The 22,952-nt window shown below is 35.0% G+C and overlaps 1 protein-coding gene across 6 annotated transcripts in view; it reads left to right on the top strand.

Moving 5' to 3' along the window:
* The window catches only part of CFAP61 (cilia and flagella associated protein 61), a 402,581-nt gene that overhangs the window by 153,751 nt on the left and 225,878 nt on the right, over window positions 1–22,952 (top strand). For 5 of the 6 annotated variants that reach the window (XM_056813840.1, XM_056813843.1, XM_056813839.1 and 2 more), the window contains 4 exons: window positions 4,365–4,491; window positions 8,384–8,461; window positions 11,771–11,977; window positions 19,807–19,941. In XM_056813840.1, the coding sequence (XP_056669818.1) occupies window positions 4,365–4,491; window positions 8,384–8,461; window positions 11,771–11,977; window positions 19,807–19,941 (547 nt within the window). The remainder of the gene's footprint in view (window positions 1–4,364; window positions 4,492–8,383; window positions 8,462–11,770; window positions 11,978–19,806; window positions 19,942–22,952) is intronic. The other variant, XM_056813842.1, reaches the window with a different exon arrangement.

Below are 22,952 nucleotides of genomic sequence, written 5' to 3'. Positions count from 1 at the left end.
TCTGTCTTTGAGAGAGGTACTAAATAGCTTAATATTTCTTCTTATTTGACTTTCCTTGATGAATTCTTAGTAAAATGTAAATTCTACAAATTCTATCTATCTCCTGAAAGAGCAAGAGCGAGAGAGAGAGAGAGAGAAAGAGTGAGAGAGAGAGAGAGAGAGAGAGAGAGAGAGAGAGAGAGAGAGAGATGCAGGAGGTTGAATGGAAATGAGTAAAGTAAGTGTATATACTATATTTTATTTCTTTATATATTTATTATCTCTCTATATGATCATATACACGTATCTTCTAACTCCATTAAAACTTTCTTTGTTGAGCCAACTTTACCTTTCCTCCCTTTTCCAAAAAACCCAAGTGTACTGACTTGGTATTACAATATTTGTGCCACTTCAATATTTTTGTGACCTTATTTGGGACTTTCTTGGCAAAGGTACTGGAGTCATTTGCTATTTCCTTAGGCAGCTTATTTTGCAGATGAGGAAACTGAGGCAAACAATGTTAAGTGACTTGCTCAGAATCACATAACTAATAAATGTCTAAGGCCAGATTTGAATAAAGGTCTTCCTGACTCCAGCTTCAGTTCTCTATTCACTGTACCACCTAGCTGCCCACAATATTTGGAAGAAAATGTTTTATCTTATCTGATCCCAGTTATTTCCTTTCTTGCTTCTTTTCCTAGAACTATTAGCTTCTTTTTGTTTTTCTTTTTTTTTTAGCACTTAAATGGGTCTCTTGGTACAAATTTCTCTGAAAAAAAATTGACTTTCAGCTTTTGGAGTATATTTGACTATATCTTTGAGATATTTTCATCTTATCTTATAGTAATTTAATACTCCCAGAGAAAAGGGTGTTGAAATGACAAAAATAATTTTAAAGTGGAATCAGAAATACATTCTTCAGTACTTCTAGTCCGTTGTTTTTGTAGAGCACTTAAGAAGCTATGAAGTAGGAACAAAGCTACCTGTTTGAAAGACTAAATAATAAGATTATGAATCTTTGGCATTATGTCAAAAGATAAATACAAAGGAATGATTCTTGGCACATAATGTAAAGTAAACTATAAGCAGCATAATCTTTCCCCTCAAATGAGAGATATTAAAAAGCTTAAGATTTCTTCTTATTTGACCCTCTTTGATGGACTCTTAGGAACTTGTAAATTCTATCTATCTCCTCTCTTGATATACCCATAGCAAATCAGAACCAGCTAACATGTTTAATTTAGGAGACAATTCTTAGATTAGGTGAGAAATCTAGATCTATTCTCTAAGCAGGATAATTGTAAACAAGTACATTATTTTGCAATAACAGAATTTATTCAGCTCTTAACAATTCTTTGGTAAAATTCAGGATGGACAAGTTTTTAGATTGAGTGCAGTAGATTTCATTGTGGTGCAATGAGAGATAAAGTAGGTTGAGAATTAAATGACTCAGGTTCAAATCTCAGTACTTCCATCATTAATGACCTTTGAGACCCTGGTCAAGTCAATTCCCCTCACTGGGTCTCAATTTCCTGATATAGAAAAAGAGAGAGAGTTGTACTAAATGGCATCTTGTATTCTTTTCAGCATTAAATAAATGTTTCCATATACTTCCAAGTAGAATCCAATGATATCACAAGTTACAGCATGCAATTCAGAAACAAATTTTAAGTATTTCCATCAGGTACATTGTCAATCTGTCATAATTGGTTATATCTCACACACACACACACACACACACACACACACACACACACACACACACAATACTGATGCCTCTATTCTGCTGATTTAGATTCCATTTACAAATTGCTAAACTTTCTAGCAGTGCTTCAGTTTGGAAGAATATTCACATATATTATTTAGTGCATATAGGACTCATTTTGGCAGTTGACTATTTTACATTTTTCACTTAATTTCCTCATGTGTTCATGATTTATTTCTCTCCACTAGATTATAAGCTTCTGGAAGGCAGGACCATAGTATATATTTCTTCTGGTTTCCCTCTCATGCCAAGAATAGTGTTATACTTAAGAGGTTCTGTTAGTGTGAGTTTAATGAATGAGTAATGAATTTTATATTCCAAAGCTTGATCTACACAGCTAAAGAAAGAAGGTCATACTCTTAATTCAGTGTATTAGGACCTTATTAAAAGCTGACTTGACTATGCAATTAAGATAAAAGCTTCAAAAAATACTTTGCATCTTTACAGAAAGAATGGTTCATTGATACGGATGTGTAGGCATATAATATATGTGTATATACAAAAAATCTGTGCAGTAAAGAAAATATCGAAACTAGTCAAAAGTGTTTTATTGGTTTTGAGGATGAAATATATAATTAAAATGGATTTCTATTGCTTTATTCACCAAATTTAATGAAAGTCTCTGAATCAAATTCTAAAGAAGCAAATATGTTTTAGCAATGTGATGGGCTTATTTTGGCATTTAAAAATAATTAATGACTTAATTTTATCTTTGACCTTTTGTTATGCAGAAAATCATAACTAAGTTTTTAACTGTCCTTTAAAAATTGTGAGGATGATATTGAGAGATTGTTTTCCTACCAGCCAACTATAGAGAAAGATATTTTCTTATAAATTTTATAAATTTTAAAATATACAATTAAACTTTAAGAACTGATTTGATCTTGAGTGAGTACTCTCAATTCTAATTCATATCATAGCCTCTTAAGATATTTTTGTTGTTAAAAAACTATCACCTGGTGTCTAGCACTCTGGTGATGAATCTTTCTTTGGACTTAGGCTAATATTTATCTGATAGAATACATCCAGTACATTTCTTGGCCTATTCTTGCCCTTTCCAGTTTGTTAGAAGTCTGTAAACCTTAAAATTTCTTAGACTTGTGAATGTTGGAAATTTCACCATTGGAATGTGAACCCCATTGGCAAGGGAGGTCCCTCCTCCTCCCTTCTTAAGATTGCTTTAGGACAGAAACCTTTTGCTGAACAATGGAAAGGGCTGCAGCATAGATCAAAATTTAATTATTCCAATCTCCACCCTACTCAGGGTAACAGGATTTAGGAAGGGCTGCAGCATAGATCAAAATTTAATTAGTCCAATCTCCACCCTACTCAGGGTAACAGGATTTAGGAAGGGCTGTAGCAAAGGATCAAGATTTAATTATTTGAGAATATGACCTTCAACATACATGTGCAAAGCCATAGACCTCTGGGCGGTCCTGGGTTAAGCTAGAGCCACCATTGGCACAGGGAAGACATGGACAGTGATTGGTAGATGTGAGAACTGAGGGGAGGGAACTTGGATGGTTTCCTTAAAGATAGCGGGGTCTGAGGACTAGAGGTGGTTGGTTGGAGAGGTTTTTGCTCTGAGAGGTGGTGCTCTGAGAAGCTTGCTCTGAAGGAAGCTGGAGGTGGAGGCCCCTGAGACTGTTTCTCCATTTTGGTCACGTGAGTGATAGGGACTGATCTCTTTTCTTTGCCTCAGCTATCTAAGGGCTTGGGCCTTTTGGCCCAGCCTAAACAGAAGGGGTATTTAAGCCCTATTCCCTTCTCTCCCCTTTCTCTCTCCCTCTCTCTCTCTATCTCTAATACCTTTCTCCCTCCTGTTTGTAATTAAACTCCATAAAAGGTTGACTACTGGCTTGAGTTCTCATTTAGGAATTACATAGCTGAATTCCTTGGCGACCTTAAATTAATATATATTAGTCTTTTAAAGTGATTTCATTGTCACACGTCAGAGTTTATTCACCACTTAGATAATCTTTATGAATCCAGGGTCATTTCTGTGTCACAGTGCAACATGGAAGATACATAACAGTATTAAAATTCAGCTTGGTTAAAAGTTGACCAGGTATAAAATTTAAGTTTATAAATAGTGCTCCATAATGTTATTTAATTATAGCATCTGAAAAAATTTGTATGATGATCTATATCAGATTGCTTGTCATGTCAAGGAGAGGAGAGGGCAGGGAGGGACAGAGAGAGGGAGGGTCAAGAGAATGAAGAGAATTTGGAACTCAAATCTTAAAAAAGAGTGTTAAAATTGTTTTCATGTGTAATAAGGGAAAAATAAAATATTATTTTTAAAAAGTAGTGTCACTTTCAAAGAATTTACCTCATGATCAGACTTTGGGGGAGGAGGGAAGGGGCTTTGGTTCAGTTTATTATATGGTGAAAAGTCCAACATAGTAACTTTTACCATTTTAAAGTGAAACTTTGAAATTACTATGTATAAATATAAAAGGTTAGAATTCTACTTATAGTTGGCTATGATCTGAGTTTCCTTTTCCCATATATTGTGATTATAAATTTAAAGACCAAAGAAAATCTTTGGGAAAGACTAATTTTCTTTGCTTCTTTTAAAGCATATTTCAAAATTTGTATCCTTTTTGCCTTTGATTAGGTCAATTAATATAAGACTAGCAACTACCAACGACCTATCTGGTATTGAGAATCTCATCAAAACACTTAATCTGAATCAAAGCATATTAGAGGATTATGCAAAATATAATATGGCTCGAAGAGATCGGGTAAGCATAAAATAAACACAATTGTTTTATTTTACAATGTGGTGCCACTTTTTTTTCTTGAGTCACAGATGCTCTTTGGCAATGGAGAATAGTAAATGTACTTTGCGTTTTAATATTGTTTACTTAAATACAGGCAAGCTAACCTGTTCAGATACTAGAAATGTTAGCTGCTATAGCTTACCTCTTAATATGGCCTTTTAAAGTTTTGTACCTGAAGTTGCCTCCTTGTTATCATTTATACAATGCAATGAATTCCTGCTTGAGTTAAATTCAGAAAAGAATTCAGCTCTGCAGATGAATTTGTATGCTTTCAATGGCCAGAAAATGTAAACTATGTAGTGTAGAATGTCTTTCATTTTACTGTAGATTCCAGGAAACTTAGAACCAAATTCAATGTCTAGTTGTTGTAAACTCCTGATCTCAGGTACCTGATAGTACTTCTTCATCTATTTCCTTTAAATAGTTTCTTCTTAATGATCTTACTTTGCACTGTGTTTTAACTGCCTCAAGGACCCTTGGAAGAAATAAAGCAAGGCACTCGTCTTGAAGGAAAATAATATACTGATGCCAGGACTATCTCAACATCAGTAGAAAATAAAGTCCAAGTTATTTTGCCATGTAATGGATTATATTGATTCATTTATAATCTTTTATCTGGTTCCTTTTATAGCATTTATGCAATAGCTGCTTCTAAACTTTCTTTCTGAATGAAAGTAACTGGCTTTTGGGGGAATAATACTGATAGTGTGTCTTAGCATTATGTCCTTGCTTATTCCACTGAATTAACTGGACTAATTTAAAATAATCTATAGAATTTTAAGAATTTCTCCTTTTGGCACAGTGCCCTGTAACAACATATTATACCACAATTAGATTATAATTTACTCAAGAACACCAAGTCTGTTTTTTAAAAAAATAAAAACCCTTACCTTTCATCTTAGAATCAATACTGTGTATTGGTTCTAAGGCAGAAGAGTGTTATGAGGCAATGGGGGTCAAGTGATTTGCCCAGGGTCACACAGCTGGGAAGTATCTGAGGTCAGATTTGAACTGAGGATCTCCTGTCTCTAGGCCTGGCTCTCAATCCACTGAATACCCAGCTGCCCCCCAAGTCAGTTTTTAGTAGAGGGAATCAGCAAGATTTTGTGCTGGCCAGAATACATTCAGAAGGTTTTTTGGTAGTTTTTTTACTGGTTGTTAAACTATCAATAATGTAGGCCAGGAAAAGCGATGGTACTTTACCTTCCTGCTTGGCCTTTTTTTTCTTGCTAAGTTCTATGTTTCATGACAGTGGGAAGATTTTAGCATTGAACTGGGTTTTGTGGCCCTCGTCTCAATACAGTTTTTACAGCAGGTAGTTATAGTGAAGAGTGTTAGACTCAGAGTCAAGAATACTTGAGTTAAAATCCAGACAGACAAATTACTAGCTGAGTGATCCTGGGCAAATATCTTAACTTGTGTCTGATTCATCTTCTGTATCTGTAAAATGGGGATAAGTATAATACCTACCTTCCAGGGTTGTTATGAAGATAACATCAGATAGTATTTTATAGTGCTTTGTAAACTTTAAAGAGCTAAATAAATGCTACCTGCTATTATTATTATGTTCCTTTTTTGGGGGGTGGAGGAGTATAGCAGGGCCCACATGATGGGGTTTTATGGACACGAGATCCCAATAAGAGGTTAAAGGAGAATTATAGGGAATTGTATAAGCCTAAGAGAAATTGATGTTTGGAAAAAAAAGAGACTTCAAATCAGATAGGGGCAGTCAAAAGAAGAGCCTTAATATTTGCTCTTGGTTTTGTTCAGTTGTTCTTATCTAGGTGTGATGGCTCATAGAGGTGCTAAAAGGATTCAACTTGGTCATTTACTAATCTCTTATCATCAACCAGGTATTGTACTAGTCTCTGGGGATTCAAAGAAGGTCAGAAAACAGTTCCTTCTCTCAAAGAGCACCCAGTTTAATGGAGGAGACAATATATAAACAATTACATACAGACAAGATATATACTGGATAAATCAGAAATAATCAATAGAGTAAAGGGACTAGAATTAAGGTGGATCAGGAAAAGTTTCTTATAGAATGTGAGACCTTAATGAAGACTTGAAGGAAACTAGGTGGAGATGAATGAGGTGGACATCCAGTAAAAATATCCACAATCAAGAGATATGGATTGTTTTGTGTGAGGGACAACTAGGAGGCTAATGTGAGTAGATTGCAGAGTGTATATTGTAGGGAGGGAGATGGATAAAGTGTAAAATGTAAAATGTCAGGAATGGTAGGGGAAAGGCTCAGTTATAAAGGGCTTTAAAAGTTAAACAGAGGGTTTTATATACAACCTTAGATGTAATATTCAAGTTGATTGAATGGGGATGGAGAGGAGAATGACATGATCAGATCTGCCCTTTGGGAATTTTGCCTGTTAGTTTGACAGCTGAGTGGATTATAGACAGGAGTAGGATATGACTTGAGGCATGATGAGCATCTCTAGACTATTGCCATAGTTCAAGCATAAGGTGATAAGGGTCTGTACAGTGAATACGACAGGGTCAGAGGAGAGAAGGGAGTATATATAGGAGATATTATGAAGGTCGAAATAACTTGATGACAACTTATTGCATATGAAGAATGAGCTAGAGAGTGAGGAGATAAGGATCACACACAGGTTGTAAAGCCTGGATGACTGGGAGAATAGAGATGCTCTAAACAATAATTAGGAAGCTAAGAATAAGTAAGATTTTGGCAGGTAAAGATATAATGAGTTCAGATTGGGGCTTGTTGAATTTAAGATCTACATGACATTCAGTCTGACATGTCCAAATACAGTTAGAGATGTGAGGCAGGAGGTTAGTAGAGAGGTCAAGGATGAATAAATAGACATTTGCCGCCAAAATTTTAAATCAGATAGTTGGGTTTCAATCATCAGAATCAACAGTATAGAGATGATAATTGAATCCTTGGGAGCTGATGAGATCACCAAATGAAATAGTATAGAGAGAAAAGAGAAGAGGGTAGAGTCTTGATGGACACCCATGATTTGATGAGTATTACCTAGTTGGTAATCCAGCAAAGAAGACTGAGACATAGTAGCAGACAAGTAGGAGAAGATCCAAGAGGGAGCAGTGTCATGAAACTTTCATGACCACTGCCATGAAAACATGAAAATTACATTGCTTTGTGTACTAAAGCCTAGATGGCAAAGCCATTGTCCTCGATGCCTATATCTTAAGAATATAGCAGACCAGTGCAAAACCTTGGTGTCTCTTTATGTTGTATATATTATAGTAACTCAAACAGTGTCAAAGATTTCAACACTACTAAAGGACTTCATAAGGTAATCTAATCCATACCTTTACCACCATGTAGAGAGAAAAACCAATGTTTCCATTTTACAGATGAAGCTGCTGAGACAGAGAGAAATTAATTTGGTCACTTAGCGATGAAGTGGAGGAAGAAAGGAGGAGGTTTAAAACTAAGTTTCTTGTCTTCTAATCAATTTTTTTCCCCAATGCACTGTGCTTTCAGTAAATGCTTATTTTCATGTCAATGAAGACAGGTTTATTCTAGCTATATACAATATAAACTTGACGAATCATCCTAGAATGTTTTTCATTGCTCTTAAAGGCTTTAACAGAAGAGTGTCATTATATGGTACTACCATATTCATGATGTTTCTTCATAAATATTTATAATTTTCAATAAAAATAAGACTTTCTTCTGGCTCTGAGGAGTTCCATTCCCCTCCCCAACAGATTTTTAAACAAATAATTTTGATCTGAAGTCCAAGTTTGATCATAATTTAAGCTTTGCAAGGCATTAAAGTAATTGATTATTAGCTAATAATGAAAAATTTAAACCCCAACAACTTAACCTATTGACTTATCTTTTCAGGATGGAACAAAAGTACAGACATTTGTTGCTGAAGTTTTAAATCAGATAGTTGGGGTTTCAATAATCAGAGACGAAATGGTAAATATCTTAAAATTTTTATTCATTTAGTTATTATTTTTCATATGAATTAACACAGAGTTGATGAGATTAATTATAATTTATTAATTATTGTTATTATTAATTAAGCAATGAGAGAAAAATTTCCAAATTTTGTTTTAAACTTAATGTGAATGGGTCTCCATTTTTAGTTATATAAAGTATCATTTGCTTATGTCTGATTTGTTTATAAGTTGGACATCCTTTAGATATCCTTTTTAAACTCAAAAATTATGTCAGCCTCATTCCTATACTAAATTTAAATTTAAAATGTTTAAAAGCATAGTTGGTAGTTTTCAAAAAGGAGAGACATGGTATTGAAGTAGACAAAAATGTGTCCTGCCTGAACTGGTTCTAGAGTGTAACAAATTGGGGCCGTGCCTTATATCTGAACAGGAAATGGAAGGCTGAGAGTGCTGAAAAAATCCCTGGCACCTTTACACTTTTGCCCAGGGTCATCCCTGATGAATATGGAGGAATAAAATTTGCTTGCATTCTTCAACTTCTATCTTTTTTAGTGATGTCTAAAAATGATTGAACTGTAGGAAATAACAAGACGTACTTAACAGATGAATAACCACGTGATTAAAATGATACACACACATTGGTATGAAGCAATACAGGTAGATTCTTTCCAATTAACATTCCATTTCACATTCCATCACACCTTTTCTTTACATTTTGGGCATGTCTGCTGCACATGCCAATGGAGCAATTCAAACACATAAAGAAAACACAGCACATTTGACTCCTTTCTGACTGAATGCACTGCTGGAAAGAAAACTGTATACGTGGTTGCTGAACCGTTACCTTGTTTTCCCTTAGCGCAATTAATATAGATGAGTCCCTGGTTCCCAATGATTTTCAGAGAAGGCTTTATGAAAAGACTAGATAAAAGGAGGCAAAGGATAGGGATCAGAGTTAGGCCAATCAAAACAAGGTTAATTGATTGTACATACTTCAGGGATCTGAGAATTTTGTCATGTGGGTACTAGCTCCAACAAATACAAGTTGTAACTCCTTCCTTTTGGAGAGTTGTTATGGTCTAAAAATTCACCACTCTGTGACCAAAGTGGTGGTGAGCTTCTCCGAAGTTACTTAGACTGGTACTTGGACAGCTGACATTCAGTCAGTCATCAGGTCCCTTCCTAAAGCCTTTCTAGCTTGGTAGAACCTGCCTGAGCTTGTCTTCTCCAAGTATAGCCTTTGAGGATCCAGGATTATATCCAACCCACAACAAGACATCAGAGTAGGACTTTAGTGGAGGTGCATGTGCTGAAGGATGTACCAAATGCTTTTGAAAATATGTAAAACCTCTGACTAGTCATAACAAACTCAAACTTCAACTAAAAGTCTATAAAATGTTATCAAAGACTCTCGGTCTAATTCAGAAAGGTAAAAAAAAGTTTGAGGATTATACTTATACTGACATGTATGTAGACATCAGTCATGCATGTATCTAGAGGCAGAAACAGAAAGGTGAGACAGAGAGGAGGAGTAGATAAAAGGCTAGCTTAGGAGTCAAAAAGACCTGAGACCAAGTCTTGGCCATTATACCTATAGACTGCACAAGTGCACTTTGCCACTACTCATTGTCCTAGTCTTTGAGATTGATGGAGTTTCCTCACTGGGATTTCTGTAGGACCAGTATATCTAGACATACATTGGAGATATTGTGGGTGCAGTTCCAAACTCCTCAATAGAGCTGATATCACAATAAAATGACTCACATGAATTTTGGTTCCCCAGTGCATGTGTTTATACTCTACTAGAGTTTATTAAGCATATAATACTATTATGACAAGAAAACAATGTACATACCTTAATTAAAAATTAAAAATGCTTTATTGCTTGAAAATGTTAAGCCTTCAGCAAGTCATATTTTTTTTAGCTGGTGGAGAGTCTTGTTGAAGACTGAGGTGACTGTGGCAATTACTTAAAATAAGACAACAATGAAGTTTGCTGTACTGGTGGATACTTCTTTAATGCTTCAAGGCCACTGGAGGGTTATTAATTGGTCTAATTTCAATTTTGTTGTGTCTCAGGGAATAGCAAGGCCTGAGGAGAGGGAGAAAGATGGAATAATGATTTGGGAGAGCAGTCACAACATACATTTTATTTGGCATCATGTTCACAGTGCACCAAAACAACTTCAATAGTAACATCAAAGATAACAGATCGCAGACCACCATAATGAATGTAATAATAATGAAAAAGTTTGAAATAGTGTGAGAATTCCCAAAATATGACATAGAGTCATGATGTGAGTGCACACTGTTAGAAAACTGGCACCAAAAGATTTGCTTGATGCAGAGTTTCTATACCTTAATTTGTAAAAAGCAAAACAAAACAACACCATAATGTCTGTAAAACACAATAAAGCAAAGTGCATTAACATGAGGTATACCTGTGTTTATTTTTCCAGCTCTATGATCTCAGTGGTGAGGGAACTCCATAATTTATGTGAATCAATTCTTTTTCAAGTTATAATTTTATACAGCAGACTGTACATGGCAGAGGTCAAGAGTTGAAACCAGAACTTCTGATCTAGAGGCCATTTCTCTATCCATTTTCCCATATTGCTTCCCACACACACATTGTTTCTTTATCTAGAAGCAGAAACCCACAGATAACATAATTTTACAGTAGTTTCTGATAGAATGTTTCAATGAAATAATATTTGAGTTATTTTATTTGTTTTGGTCATATCTGAGAGGATTTCCACAATATCAGCTTTTTTAGAAACAAATCTAGACAATTTCAATAATTTCTTGATACAATTCTTGAAGACTGTATGTACCTGGTCTTTGATGAAGCTAATGTGTATGTCTTGCCTGACTGAAATTTTTGTTAACTGTTAATGAACTTTATTGCTTCAGTATTATTGGATTTCTAGATTTTAAAAAAATTCATTTCTTAGAGTCCAAAATTCTAGTGATGAATATCCGGCTGAGAATAAAAAAATGAACTATCTTTAAGCCATAATGAGGCATTATTGTATATATTTATATATATATATATATGACATATTACATATATATTTTAGAAAATGGGCCAGTAATTCTCAAGGGAGAACATAAATATAGGAAATATGCTTTTGATTCTATTTGATTATTATTTTTTAAATTAACATTAAGTTAAGAAAGGGATAATTAGTTTTTTTACTTCAACAATTAAGAAAGAACAAAACATAGAAACAAATTTGAATAGTTATTTGCCACAGCAGAGTAGATTATAGCATTTTTAAAAAGTTATTTATTTTTGTTTTTGTTTTTTTCTTCTGTTCTCTAGGATATAGAATACATTCGGTCACATTATAACATTGAAGATTTTATTTACTATGCTCATCATCAACGAGAAGAACATGGTCACATACACCATTTTGTTTTAAATCCTATATTCCAGCACTATACTAAATATTTTCTCAAGGAGATTCTTCGTTTAAGCTTTAAAAACTGCCTCTACTATCCAATTTATCCACAGTCCAGGGATGGCAAGGTAAAAGAAATATCCTGTATCTTTATTCACTATTCACTTTTGTGGTGGATCCCATTTCCTAGTACATTCCATGCTCTTTACTCCTATTATCCTTTCCTCTCTCTTTCTTAATGAACTTTTCTGCCCTCTGTATTTTCACAACACTATTGATTGAAATTTAAAAGGTTGCTCTTATTTTGGCAACTTTATTATAGTAAAAATAAAAGTCAAAGAGTATTTTAAATTGTAAAATGACAACTAATATAATCTGAACAAACAAGAGCTTATAAACTGACAAAACACAGACCAAAAACTACCTGGAGATTGGTGCCAGAATTTCAGATTACTTCTCAAGGTATGGTTGTGCTATACCCAAATCACACTGTTATTTTTTCACAACATTAAATTATTCTAAAATATCAATTTCTGTATGCCTACTATATGGATAAAGTTTCCTAAACTCTGCCAACCTTTGTGATAATATAACACCATTTCAAATATATATATGTATGTATAAATATATATACACACTCCATACACACACATGTGCACATATCCATGCACTATATACATTTCTATTTATTCCTTCGCTTTTGAGTGATACCTCAGTTAGCCTCTAGTCCCATCATTTTAGTATATAAGATTTAGTGTTTTGCCAAATATAACCTTTGTCTTTCCTGTAATGTAGATTTGAGTTGGTAATGTAGATCAGTGAAACATCAGCCTCAATGATGAAAGCTAGTATATTAGATTTCATTCTTGATTCAAAGGTATGCTAGGGCAGGTTCTGATTGAATGAAATTGTTGAGTTTCTTCTTTAAAACCGAAGTGAGCCAAAATAAATTGAAATGATCTCATATAGCAACCTAAAATTTTATATAGGTGTAGGAATACATGCACATAAAAATGAATTTGATAGGACTTATTACCTATCAGTGGATTTTTTTTTAGGATGGGGCAGTGATGAGATATAGGGAATAGATGCAATAGGAGATTTCTGCTATAAAGTAGAACTGACAATTGAGTTATTTCTTCTGATCATGGAAATCAAAATAATTCTAACAATCCCCAACAGACCCAAATTTGAATTTGGGGAGACTGGGACCTTGGACCGTGAAATTTTATTTTACTTTATTTCATACTATTTTGATAACCTTAAGATATCAGAGTAAACTCTTCATTTTGTTCACAGTGTTGCTGACATACTGTGTACCCATTAGTAATAATAAGAAAAATATTATTTTGGCCACTTAATTTAGTATTTATATATATCCTAAAATTCAGAATTATGGACCCCTTAGAACTAATCATATGCCTATATTGCTTACATATGAGTATGGGTTTTGATAAATATTTATCATTCACTTTTTATTCTAACATGTACTTATATAAATTCAAGTAAAAGTGGAAGTTGGAGACAGTTGCCCAATTAACAGATAAAACCAACAACATGTTCTATCCAAAATATCCATGTAATTAGAAAGAGATCATTTTGATTTATTGTGCTTAAATGATCTGGATGGCTTTATCCATGTATTATTGTATTATACATGTCTAAGTACAGCCTTTGAGAAATTTAGCCAAGATTATTAAAAAAAATAAACAAATATTTAAATTGTCCTATATACAGCTCAGTGTTATAAAACTTAAAATGCTTTATACTTTAAGAAATTAATTTAGAAAGCCCACATTCCTTATGATGACTACAATCTGTAACTACATTAAGCACCACTAATTTTTAGTGAATGAAGTAAATCATTAATGAATAAATAAAACTCTTGCTTTCAAACTTACACTCTAACTAAACAAACACTTCATTAGGGGATTTAGACCTTTTTATTTTGCCAACCTAAATTTTTAGATTTAAAGAGTTAAAAAATTCTGGAGATCATTTCAAAAAAATTTTCTGATGTTGAGAAAATATATAAGAAATAACAGGATTCAAGTTGGAAGAGAACTCAGAGGCCATCACCTCCAAACCTGTATCCAAGTCAGAATTGCCTAAAAAATTTCTGAGTTGTCTTCCAAATTTTGCTTACAGACTTACAGAATAACACCGTCCTAGACCTAATTCTTAGGGAGGTTTTCCTCATAACATGCCTAAGTGTATTTCTTTGTATCTTTCTCCTGTCGTTCCCAGTTCTGCCCCCTGAAGCAAAGCAGAATATGTTGAATTCATTTTCAACATGGCAAAGCTTCAAATATTTGGAGATAGCAATTACTTTTCCCACGAGGATTCTCCTTTTCAGTAGACATCCCTAGTTCCTTAAACTGATCCTCCTGTGACATGACTTTGAGGGTCTTCACCATCCTTATTCCTCTTTTCTGAGCATCCCTAAGAGGTAATAGCCATCACTGTGCACAATACTCTAACCTTGTTCTTACCAGAGATATTTTTGCTCTTAATTCTGGAAACTACTCCCTCTCTTAATCAAGTTTAAGATTATTTAAACTCTCTTAATTCTCACACTGTTTATCCATAATGAACTTTTATTTCACTTAAAAAAAACCCTTACCTTCTACCTTTGAATTAATACTGTGTATAGCTTTCAAGGCAGGTAAGGGCCAGGCAATGGGAGTTAAGTGACTTGAAGACTTACAGGATAGAGATTACAATCATATAGCTGGGAAATGTCTGAGGTCACATTTGAAGCCAAGATCTCCCATCTCTAGGCCTTGCTTTCAATCCACTGAGCCACCTAGGTGCCCCTATATTTCACATTTAATGTGTATAGTTCACTAAAACCCCAGATCTTTTCTAGATGAAATGCAGTTTAGCCATGCCTCCTTGTGAAGTTCATTTATTGAACTCAAGTAATGAAAAACTTTACACTCATCCCTTTTAAATTTCATATAATCAGGTTTGGCCCAAAGTCCTAGTGGATTGAATGAAGTAGGATATGAAGCTACAGATTTAATCTTTGAAGAATAACTTGGAAATGTTTACCTCCAGAGAATGAGAATTGGAAATAGGAAATACACAATCTATATATTTTGTTACATGATGTCTTCTTTGTTGTGGGGAGGGAAAGGAGAGACTGAGTAAATAAATACATTTTTTTAAAAAGAATGAAGTAGGAGAAGGCAAGGCAAAGCAACAAGGATTTACTAAGAGCTTGCTACATGCTAGACAAGATACTAAGTATTGTAGATAAAAATACTGGCAAAAAGATAGTTTCTGCCCCCAGGGAGTTTACAGTCAAATGGAGGGGAGTGGGGAGATAATACAACAAAGGAAATTGAGGTGGTGGAGGAGAGATAGCAAATTCTCTTCCCCAGGGCGAGGGATATGGTGTTGAAGTTCCCAAAGTCATAAGCAGAAGTAGTAGGGAATGAAGGATAGCTGGACTGGGCTCCTCCCTCAAATAGGAGCCCTGGGAGGAATTTACCACTGAGATTGTTCAGTTATTTCAGTTGTAGCTGTCTCTTTGTGACTCTATTTGGATTTTTTTTTTTTTTGGCAAACATATTAGTATGGTTTGCTATTTTCTTCTCTACATGTCTCTAATGTCAGCTAGAAAAAAACACAGAACTATTAAATAGTCAAAATCACTCTTTAATCAAGGGAAAAGGGGTTAGCGCTGCTACTACGACAACAGAGCTGATTTCCAAGACTGCACCGGAGTCAAGACGCTCTGGTCACCAGCCCCTGGGAGTGCCACCGACTCAGGATGGACTCCGAGGAACAAGAGAACTTGGGGAACCTATATACCACTCTAGGTGACCTGGGGGCTTTAGAATTAGAAGGACAGTCCGACTTTACTGACCATTTTGGAGTTGGGGCTTTCTTTAGATGAGATAGATGTATCCAACTTTCAATTCCTTTTAGTTTTGCTGCAGATGGATTTACCAGCAATACCTGATGAGGTCCGTCCCATCTGACTTGTAGAGCATCCTTTCGTAGGTGCCTCTTTCTGTATACCCAGTCTCCGGGCTTCACTTTAGATGTTGAGGGTGTTTCTGAGTAAGAATTCCTGGAAACTGACTGAGATATAAGGTGGTTAAGGCCTTGGAGAGTTTTTGCTAGTCCCTGGCAGTATGATAAGAGGGAAACCTTGGTGCTCATGGAGTCAGTATAGGGTGGAAAAAGAGACATTGGCCGACCTGTGATTATCTCGAATGGTGAGAGTGAGAGCTTGCCAAAAGGTGTGGCTCTCAGGTTCAATAGAACTATTGGAAGGGCTTTGGGCCAAGGTATGTTTAAGTCCTCCATAAATTTGGCTAATTGTACTTCTCTACTTCTCTTTTAATAGTTCTGTGTTTTTTCTAGTTGACAATAGTAAGGTACAGGAGAGAAAAAAAAAGAAAACAAAATGAATTGAAAAGCTCTGCCTCCTCTCCATCATCAATTTTCATTATTCCATTGACCCAAAGTAGTGATTCCATCTGACTTGGATCCTTTCTTTCCCCCTAATATAGCTTTAAAAAGTAGAGAATTTTGTTTCCTTAGCTGTTTCCTCCAACACCAATTCATTAAAAAAAAAAAACAATACCTTTACCTTCTGCCTTGGAATCAATATAGAATATCAGCTTCATGGCAGAAGAGTGGTGCTAGGCAATGGGGGTTAAATGACTTGACTAGTGTCACACAACTAGGAAGTGTCTGAGGTCACATTTGAATCTAGGATCTCCCATCTGCATGCCTAACTGTCTTTCTACAACCTTAGTTCATTTTTAACTTGGGTATTCTATTCATTTTTCTTATAGGGCCATGCCATAGTTTTAAATATTTATACTTTGATTTATTGTATGTACCCTACTTTGCAAAATTTACAGCACTATTTAATAGAGCTCTATTGTTACTATGGTTTTCATTTTTCATTGATAGGCAACATGGAATAGTGGATAGAGAATCAGAGTTCAAGTCCCTCATCTGATGCTTATTAGTTTTGTGAGCCTGGCCAAATCTTTTAAACTCTGTGTTCTGGGCAACTCTTCACAAAACAGATATAGATCTGCATTGGTCGAGGGAGTTTCCACCATTTCCCAATATCAGAGGCCTCAAAAATGAGAGCCACAACCTAGCCCCAAGGGCTGCATGATCCCTTAATCAAGGAGCAAAGATGGTTAAATCTTACCATCCTCACAATAGCCAAACTTGTGACTTATCTACAACACTTCTACTTATACAATACTTCCCCTTAGTCCTTTATAATTCCCTATTCTAACTCCCTCCCTCCCCTGTTCAAGCTCCCAACCTCCTGGGTTCTACACTCAGAATAGTCCTCTCTGGATAATTGTAATTTAACTACCTCCACATCTACAACAGCAACTGAAAAGATGCCCCTGGGAAAATCCTTCTCCTCTTCACACCCCATCCCTTATAGCTATAGCAGGCACCCCTGAGAAGGGAGGGTTCTACAGTAAGAGCTTTATGTTCAACCTTTTAGTTTTGGATGGGATAGACTAAGTTGTACAGGATTCAGATTGCATTACATTATCTTTTCTCACCAACCCATCCATCTTCCAGACTTTCCTATTATTGTCCAGTGTCTCATCTTCCTTCTAGTCACTTAGATTTGCAGTATCTTAGCTCCATACTCTCTCTAACTTGACATATTCAATCAGTTGCCAGACCTTGTCATTTCTACCATTAGAACACCTCTCTTGTCTGTCCTCTTTATTCATGCCTTAGTTCAGTCTTTCATATCTGTCACCCAGATTATTAGAATGGTCTCTTTGCTAGCTTCTCTGCCTCAAATCTTTCCTCTTCAGATTTCCACCTACCTACCAAAGTAATTTTTCTAAGTGTAGACCTGACCCTGTCATTCTTCTATCCAATAAACTCCTATAATGACTCTAGGATCCAAATTGTTTCATCTTTATCTTTACTCTTTAAATTTCTATGTATATATTTGCAAATACACATAAGTAACATGCATATTTTGTGGGGTATACTCAATTTTTTTCTAAACTGGTAAGGGTGGATGATGAGGAAAATTTGTAGACCATTGCCCTACACTAATGAATTCACAGCTCTCTCCCCATCCAAATATATATTATCTAGATCAGAGGTTCTATGATATTGGAGTCTATGAAATGAAAAATTATAATAATTGTATTTCAATATAGTTTCATTTATAATCCTTTATATTTTATTTCATTTGTTTTAAAAACATTATTCTGGGAAGGGGCCTCCAGACTTCACTAGACTGCCAAAGGGGTCCGTGATATATCTGATCCAGATTTAAATACATTTATCTATTTTTAAACACATATGCATAAATGAGAGAGATAAGACCACTGCTTTAGTTTGATAGTATGAAGGGACAGAAGCTGTGTATTTTCCTTTTCCTTTTTTTTTAAACCTTTACTTTCTGTTTTAGTATCAATTCTAAGTGAGAAGAGTGGCAAGGGCTAGACAGCTGGGGTTAAGTGACTTGCCCAGGGTCACACAGTTAGGAAGCATCTGAGGCCACATTTAAACCACATCCTCCCAACTCCAGGTCTGGTGCTCTCTCCAGTGTGCTCCCTTGCTGCCCAAAAAGGATATCTTTTCAGTGGTTATTTTTCTTTGTTTCTTATTTGTGTCTTCTACCTTAATCTAAAGAATCTTAAGTCCCAGCTACCCTCTAGAGCAGAATGGCTACATTTAATGCTAACTATTAATTCCTGCTGATACATGCTAGGCTATAGCAGTTGTCCCTAATGCCAACTCCAACCATAAAACTGGTCATCATGGACTATCTCTATAGAAAGTCATCAGTGCTTATCCTATCACATACCTGGAAACATGCATGTGTATATCTGCATAGTTGCTGCACATACATACATGTTTGTGTGTATATACATCTTCCATCCCTGCCCTTGCTTCCATCCTCTTTATATGTTTTTCCTTTTATTCTATGAGAATTAATTAATTCTCTGTGTGTCTACACTGATTTCTTTAAATAATTCCTCTTCCTTTTCTTCAGAATTATTTTTCTTTTTGGTTTCAGAATTTTCTTCCTGATAACTTAGTAGAGTTCTGGCCCAACTTTTATTGAATTTCAGTCTATTAAGTATTATCTCTCATTTGATGAAACTTTTGAAATCGAATCCCCCCCAATTCTAGGACATATCAGAATAAGACATGTTTTCTTCCCATTTTCTTCCAGAAATTCTAAATGAAGTGGTCACTTCCTCCTACTCCCAGTTCTTCCACCATTGATTTGAACTAATAGCTCTTAATAATAAATGCTAAATTAATATTTTAGTGTTTTCTCATCAAAGCACTATTTGTCAGAATGAAATCTATGAAGCAGTAATTCCACTTGTAATGTAATGTTAATTTATGTCAAATTGAGATAATGCATCCTTGCCCACACTTTGCATTTTATTATTTCAGTTCCTCTACTTTATTTCACCCAGAAAGGTCCAGCTAAAGATAGTTAGAATGACATGGTAGGCAACAGGAGAGATTTTGAGGTCCATTTTTAAGTTGCTCACTTGGATGACATTTCAGACTATGTGTTTTCTTAAAGCATCTTTTGCCAAACAAGCAAAGGTTAACAGTAAGCAGATAACATAGCTTAATGAGGTCAAATCAAGCTGATTCATGATCACTATGGAGAAGAATATCCTCCTGGGGAAAATACTTGTACTGAAAAATCCCATAAACCAAACCACTTGTTTATCTGTCATTCCCACAGAGATAGTAATGTAATTACTCTCATAATTATCTTCATTAGTGTCAGGCATTATCTGCAATTCATTCCTCTGCTCTAAGAGTATGTTTGTTTATTTGCTGATTTTTCTCTTGGATTTGGCCAACTGAGTTAAGAATTTTGTATCTGTAAGCCATACACCCGACATCTGTGATGCACTGTTCTGACATTCTCTCTGCTAAAATATAGATTGCTGTCTTTCAGTTTCAGAATCCCTATGCCCATTCCCTGACATCTGCCCTTCATTACTTGGTTCCCGTGCGACCAAGACGACAGATTGTCTATCCTCTGGAAGAGCTTGGCATAAATGCTCCATCAAAGGAGGTCTCCAAGGATCAGGTGGGTAACAGAAGCAGCAGCAGGCAAGAGGCATAGTGCCAGCTAATGCAGGCTTTGGCAGATGGGATGACATTACTGTCTTAGTGTTGAATAGGCTGCTTCTTAATTACAGTGAACCTGGTGTTCATACCCTTACAGCCTAAGCCTTGCTAATGCACCACTGTATCTTTTTTTTTTCAAAATGTTCATTTCAAATTGAACATTAAAACAGTAACCATTGCATAGTGATCATTAAAAACAAACAAATAAATACGCAGAGGGGGAGTATTTTTCTAACACAAGCAGCATTTTTTCTTTCTTCAATTCCCCCAACTGGTACCCCTCTCTCAACTGATTTTCGAGTTCATGACAAGAAATTCTATGTCACTCAGGATGAAACTGACAGAAACAGTACTTGATATGTTTTAGATAGTTCTTTAGTCCTAAAGCCATGTTTATTTAATTGGCTTTTGGAGTGAAACTCTGAATTCTACTGCAGAATGTCAAGAATGATTAACAGAAACATATTAGATACCCTTGGGCTGCTAAGATATTTGACCTTAAAATGAATGCATTTTCCTAAGCAAGAGAACAGGAAAATATCACAAGGTAATAGGATTAAGTAAAAAATCTGATTTTTAAGGTCAAAAATTTATACAACTATTTCCAATAACAAAAACAGATGAGTGGGAAAACCTTGTAGAATCATCTTTCAGATAAATATCCATTTGGGGTAAGTTGTTTCCCTTCTTAAAAATATAGAAAAATTACCATAAGACAAAAACATGATTTCCCTTTGAGGAAAAAAAAGCATTAAGAACTGAAAACAATTCCTCAGAGACAGATATTATCTCGAAGAAATGAATATTTCTCCAGATGTTAACACCTTATGAAGCACATTGTACCAATCATTTTGTCTACTCCTCTTTCCCCACCCCCATTCTGCCTTAGTTACTAGTTTGTAAAGTATGATTCAGGATGATGACTGCTCTTTAGAAACCCAGTTTTGAGGAATAAATACAGTTGCTTTAGAGGTTATTTCTTTTCTGGCTTTTTTTCTCTAAATTATATCAGACAATTGAATTTTCTTTAGGACAGTTCTGCGTCCTAGTTTTTTACTGTGGAGGACCTGTATAAAAATATTCATTCTCAAATTACCACTTCAATTTTTTGTTGTTGTTTGTTTTTTTACAAACAGTGGTACAAGGGAATCTCAGTTTGAATGTAAAGGCATAGTAGAAATCTTCCTTTCTCTCCTCAGTGTCTGTAGGTCAGAATTATAACCACTCACTAGTTAAATGGCCAAGTGATAATGATTTGTTCTCAATCAAATCTTATTTGCTCTTATTGGGTTTTTACATATATTATTCATATCTATTCATCAGTAGGATTTTAAAAATACAATTTGAAAATCTTAATAATTTTGATTAAGGTAGGAAATATCAAAAATATCATTTTTATTAGTTTACTAAGATAAAATAACAAACAAGGATATTAGAAAGATAGCTATGTAACAATATGCTCATGATTTCTTAACAGGGCAATAAATTTTGTAGCAGTTGCATCAGATGTGGTTAAATAATTTGCCAACTTAATTCTGTTTTGCTCTTTTAAAGTTCACATTCCCCTATTTACTGCTTTATTTGCACAGCTCTGGTTCCCTCACCACATTCATCTATTCATCTAATCACTTACTTTTCTTAGCTTTCATCCAGTTCAGTCTTTCTTAGTGTTGCCTTCCATTTCTTTGCTTTCACCCAGGAAGTCAATTTTCAAGGGAACAGATCACTCCAAGCATTAGTAATGGGATAGAAAGCTTTTCAGCTCAGTAGGTTGCCAATTTGAATCCAGCACAGGTCAGCGGTGATTGGAATTTATCATTTCATGGCAGTTTGGTGACCTCTGTACAATGACTTAGTACTTTCAGGCTAGTTTAGTTGATGTGTCCCTGATACAATATCTCCCCCACAGTTTCTACTAATTGACTGTCCTCCAAGTATTGTGTCATAAGAATGGGCATAGCAAATAGACTAATGAGCTTTTACTTCAAGGTACAGAAGAAAGTCCTGAAGATTAATAATATGGTCTGAGAGTCAGCAAGTACTAAGGGAATCAAGTTAGTAATCAAGAAATAGTCTGAAACATGAGACATACTTTGGTGATTTTTTTCCTAGCTAGGATTACTGCCTAGATTATTGTGTGCACATTCTCTTGGTAATTTGGGGTTAAATATGGTCTATTTACATGGAAATACAATCATACAAAATGCTACCATTTAGACAGATAAGACTAATCAGAATTAACTCTAAAAATCTTCAGCTGCCAGGTATGTGAACATATCTTTAGGTATTTCCCCTCTTATTGTTATTAAGGTCAGACTGATTTTTACTGACAGGTCTGCGCTTGCTTGCCTAATAAGCAATGAAAAAGTCATTGAAGAAAATTCCATTTAAAAAATGTATAATAGGAGGCAGCTAGGTGGCTCAGTGACAGCATGACCTAGAGAGAGAAGGTCCCAGGTTCAAATATGACTTCAGACACTTCCTAGTTATGTGAACCTGTCATACACAGTATTGATTCAAAGGCAGAAGGTAATGGTCTTTTTACAAAATGTAAATTATTAATTTTTAGATTTTATTACAATCAACTCAGTCTATTACAAATGTCAAAGAACTCTTAAATACTTTATCTTAATATTAAAAGATATTTATTGAATAAATGCTGCTTATCAATGATCATAATCATAACCCCTTGTATCCTCATAACATGTTACTGTTTACCAAACATTTTCTTTATACCAAGCCTATGAGACAAGTAGTTCAAATAATCCCATTTTTAAAAAACTATTGAAGAAAATGAATCTCACAAATGTTGTGACTTGACCAAGGTCACATAAGTGTTATAATGGTAACTCATTAGGCTTTTTTTAAAAACCCTTATCTTCTGTCTTAGTATTAATTTTGAGACTGAAGAGCAGCAAGGGCTAAGCAATAGTGGTTAAGTGAGGGAGCAGTAGAAACATTCTCCTAATG

Source organism: Monodelphis domestica, chromosome 1 (genome assembly GCF_027887165.1).
Source record: "Monodelphis domestica isolate mMonDom1 chromosome 1, mMonDom1.pri, whole genome shotgun sequence".
In the NCBI taxonomy this organism is placed as follows: Eukaryota; Metazoa; Chordata; class Mammalia; order Didelphimorphia; family Didelphidae; genus Monodelphis; species Monodelphis domestica.
Note: the sequence above shows the minus strand (reverse complement) of the source record. Positions and strands in the feature narration are given on the sequence as shown.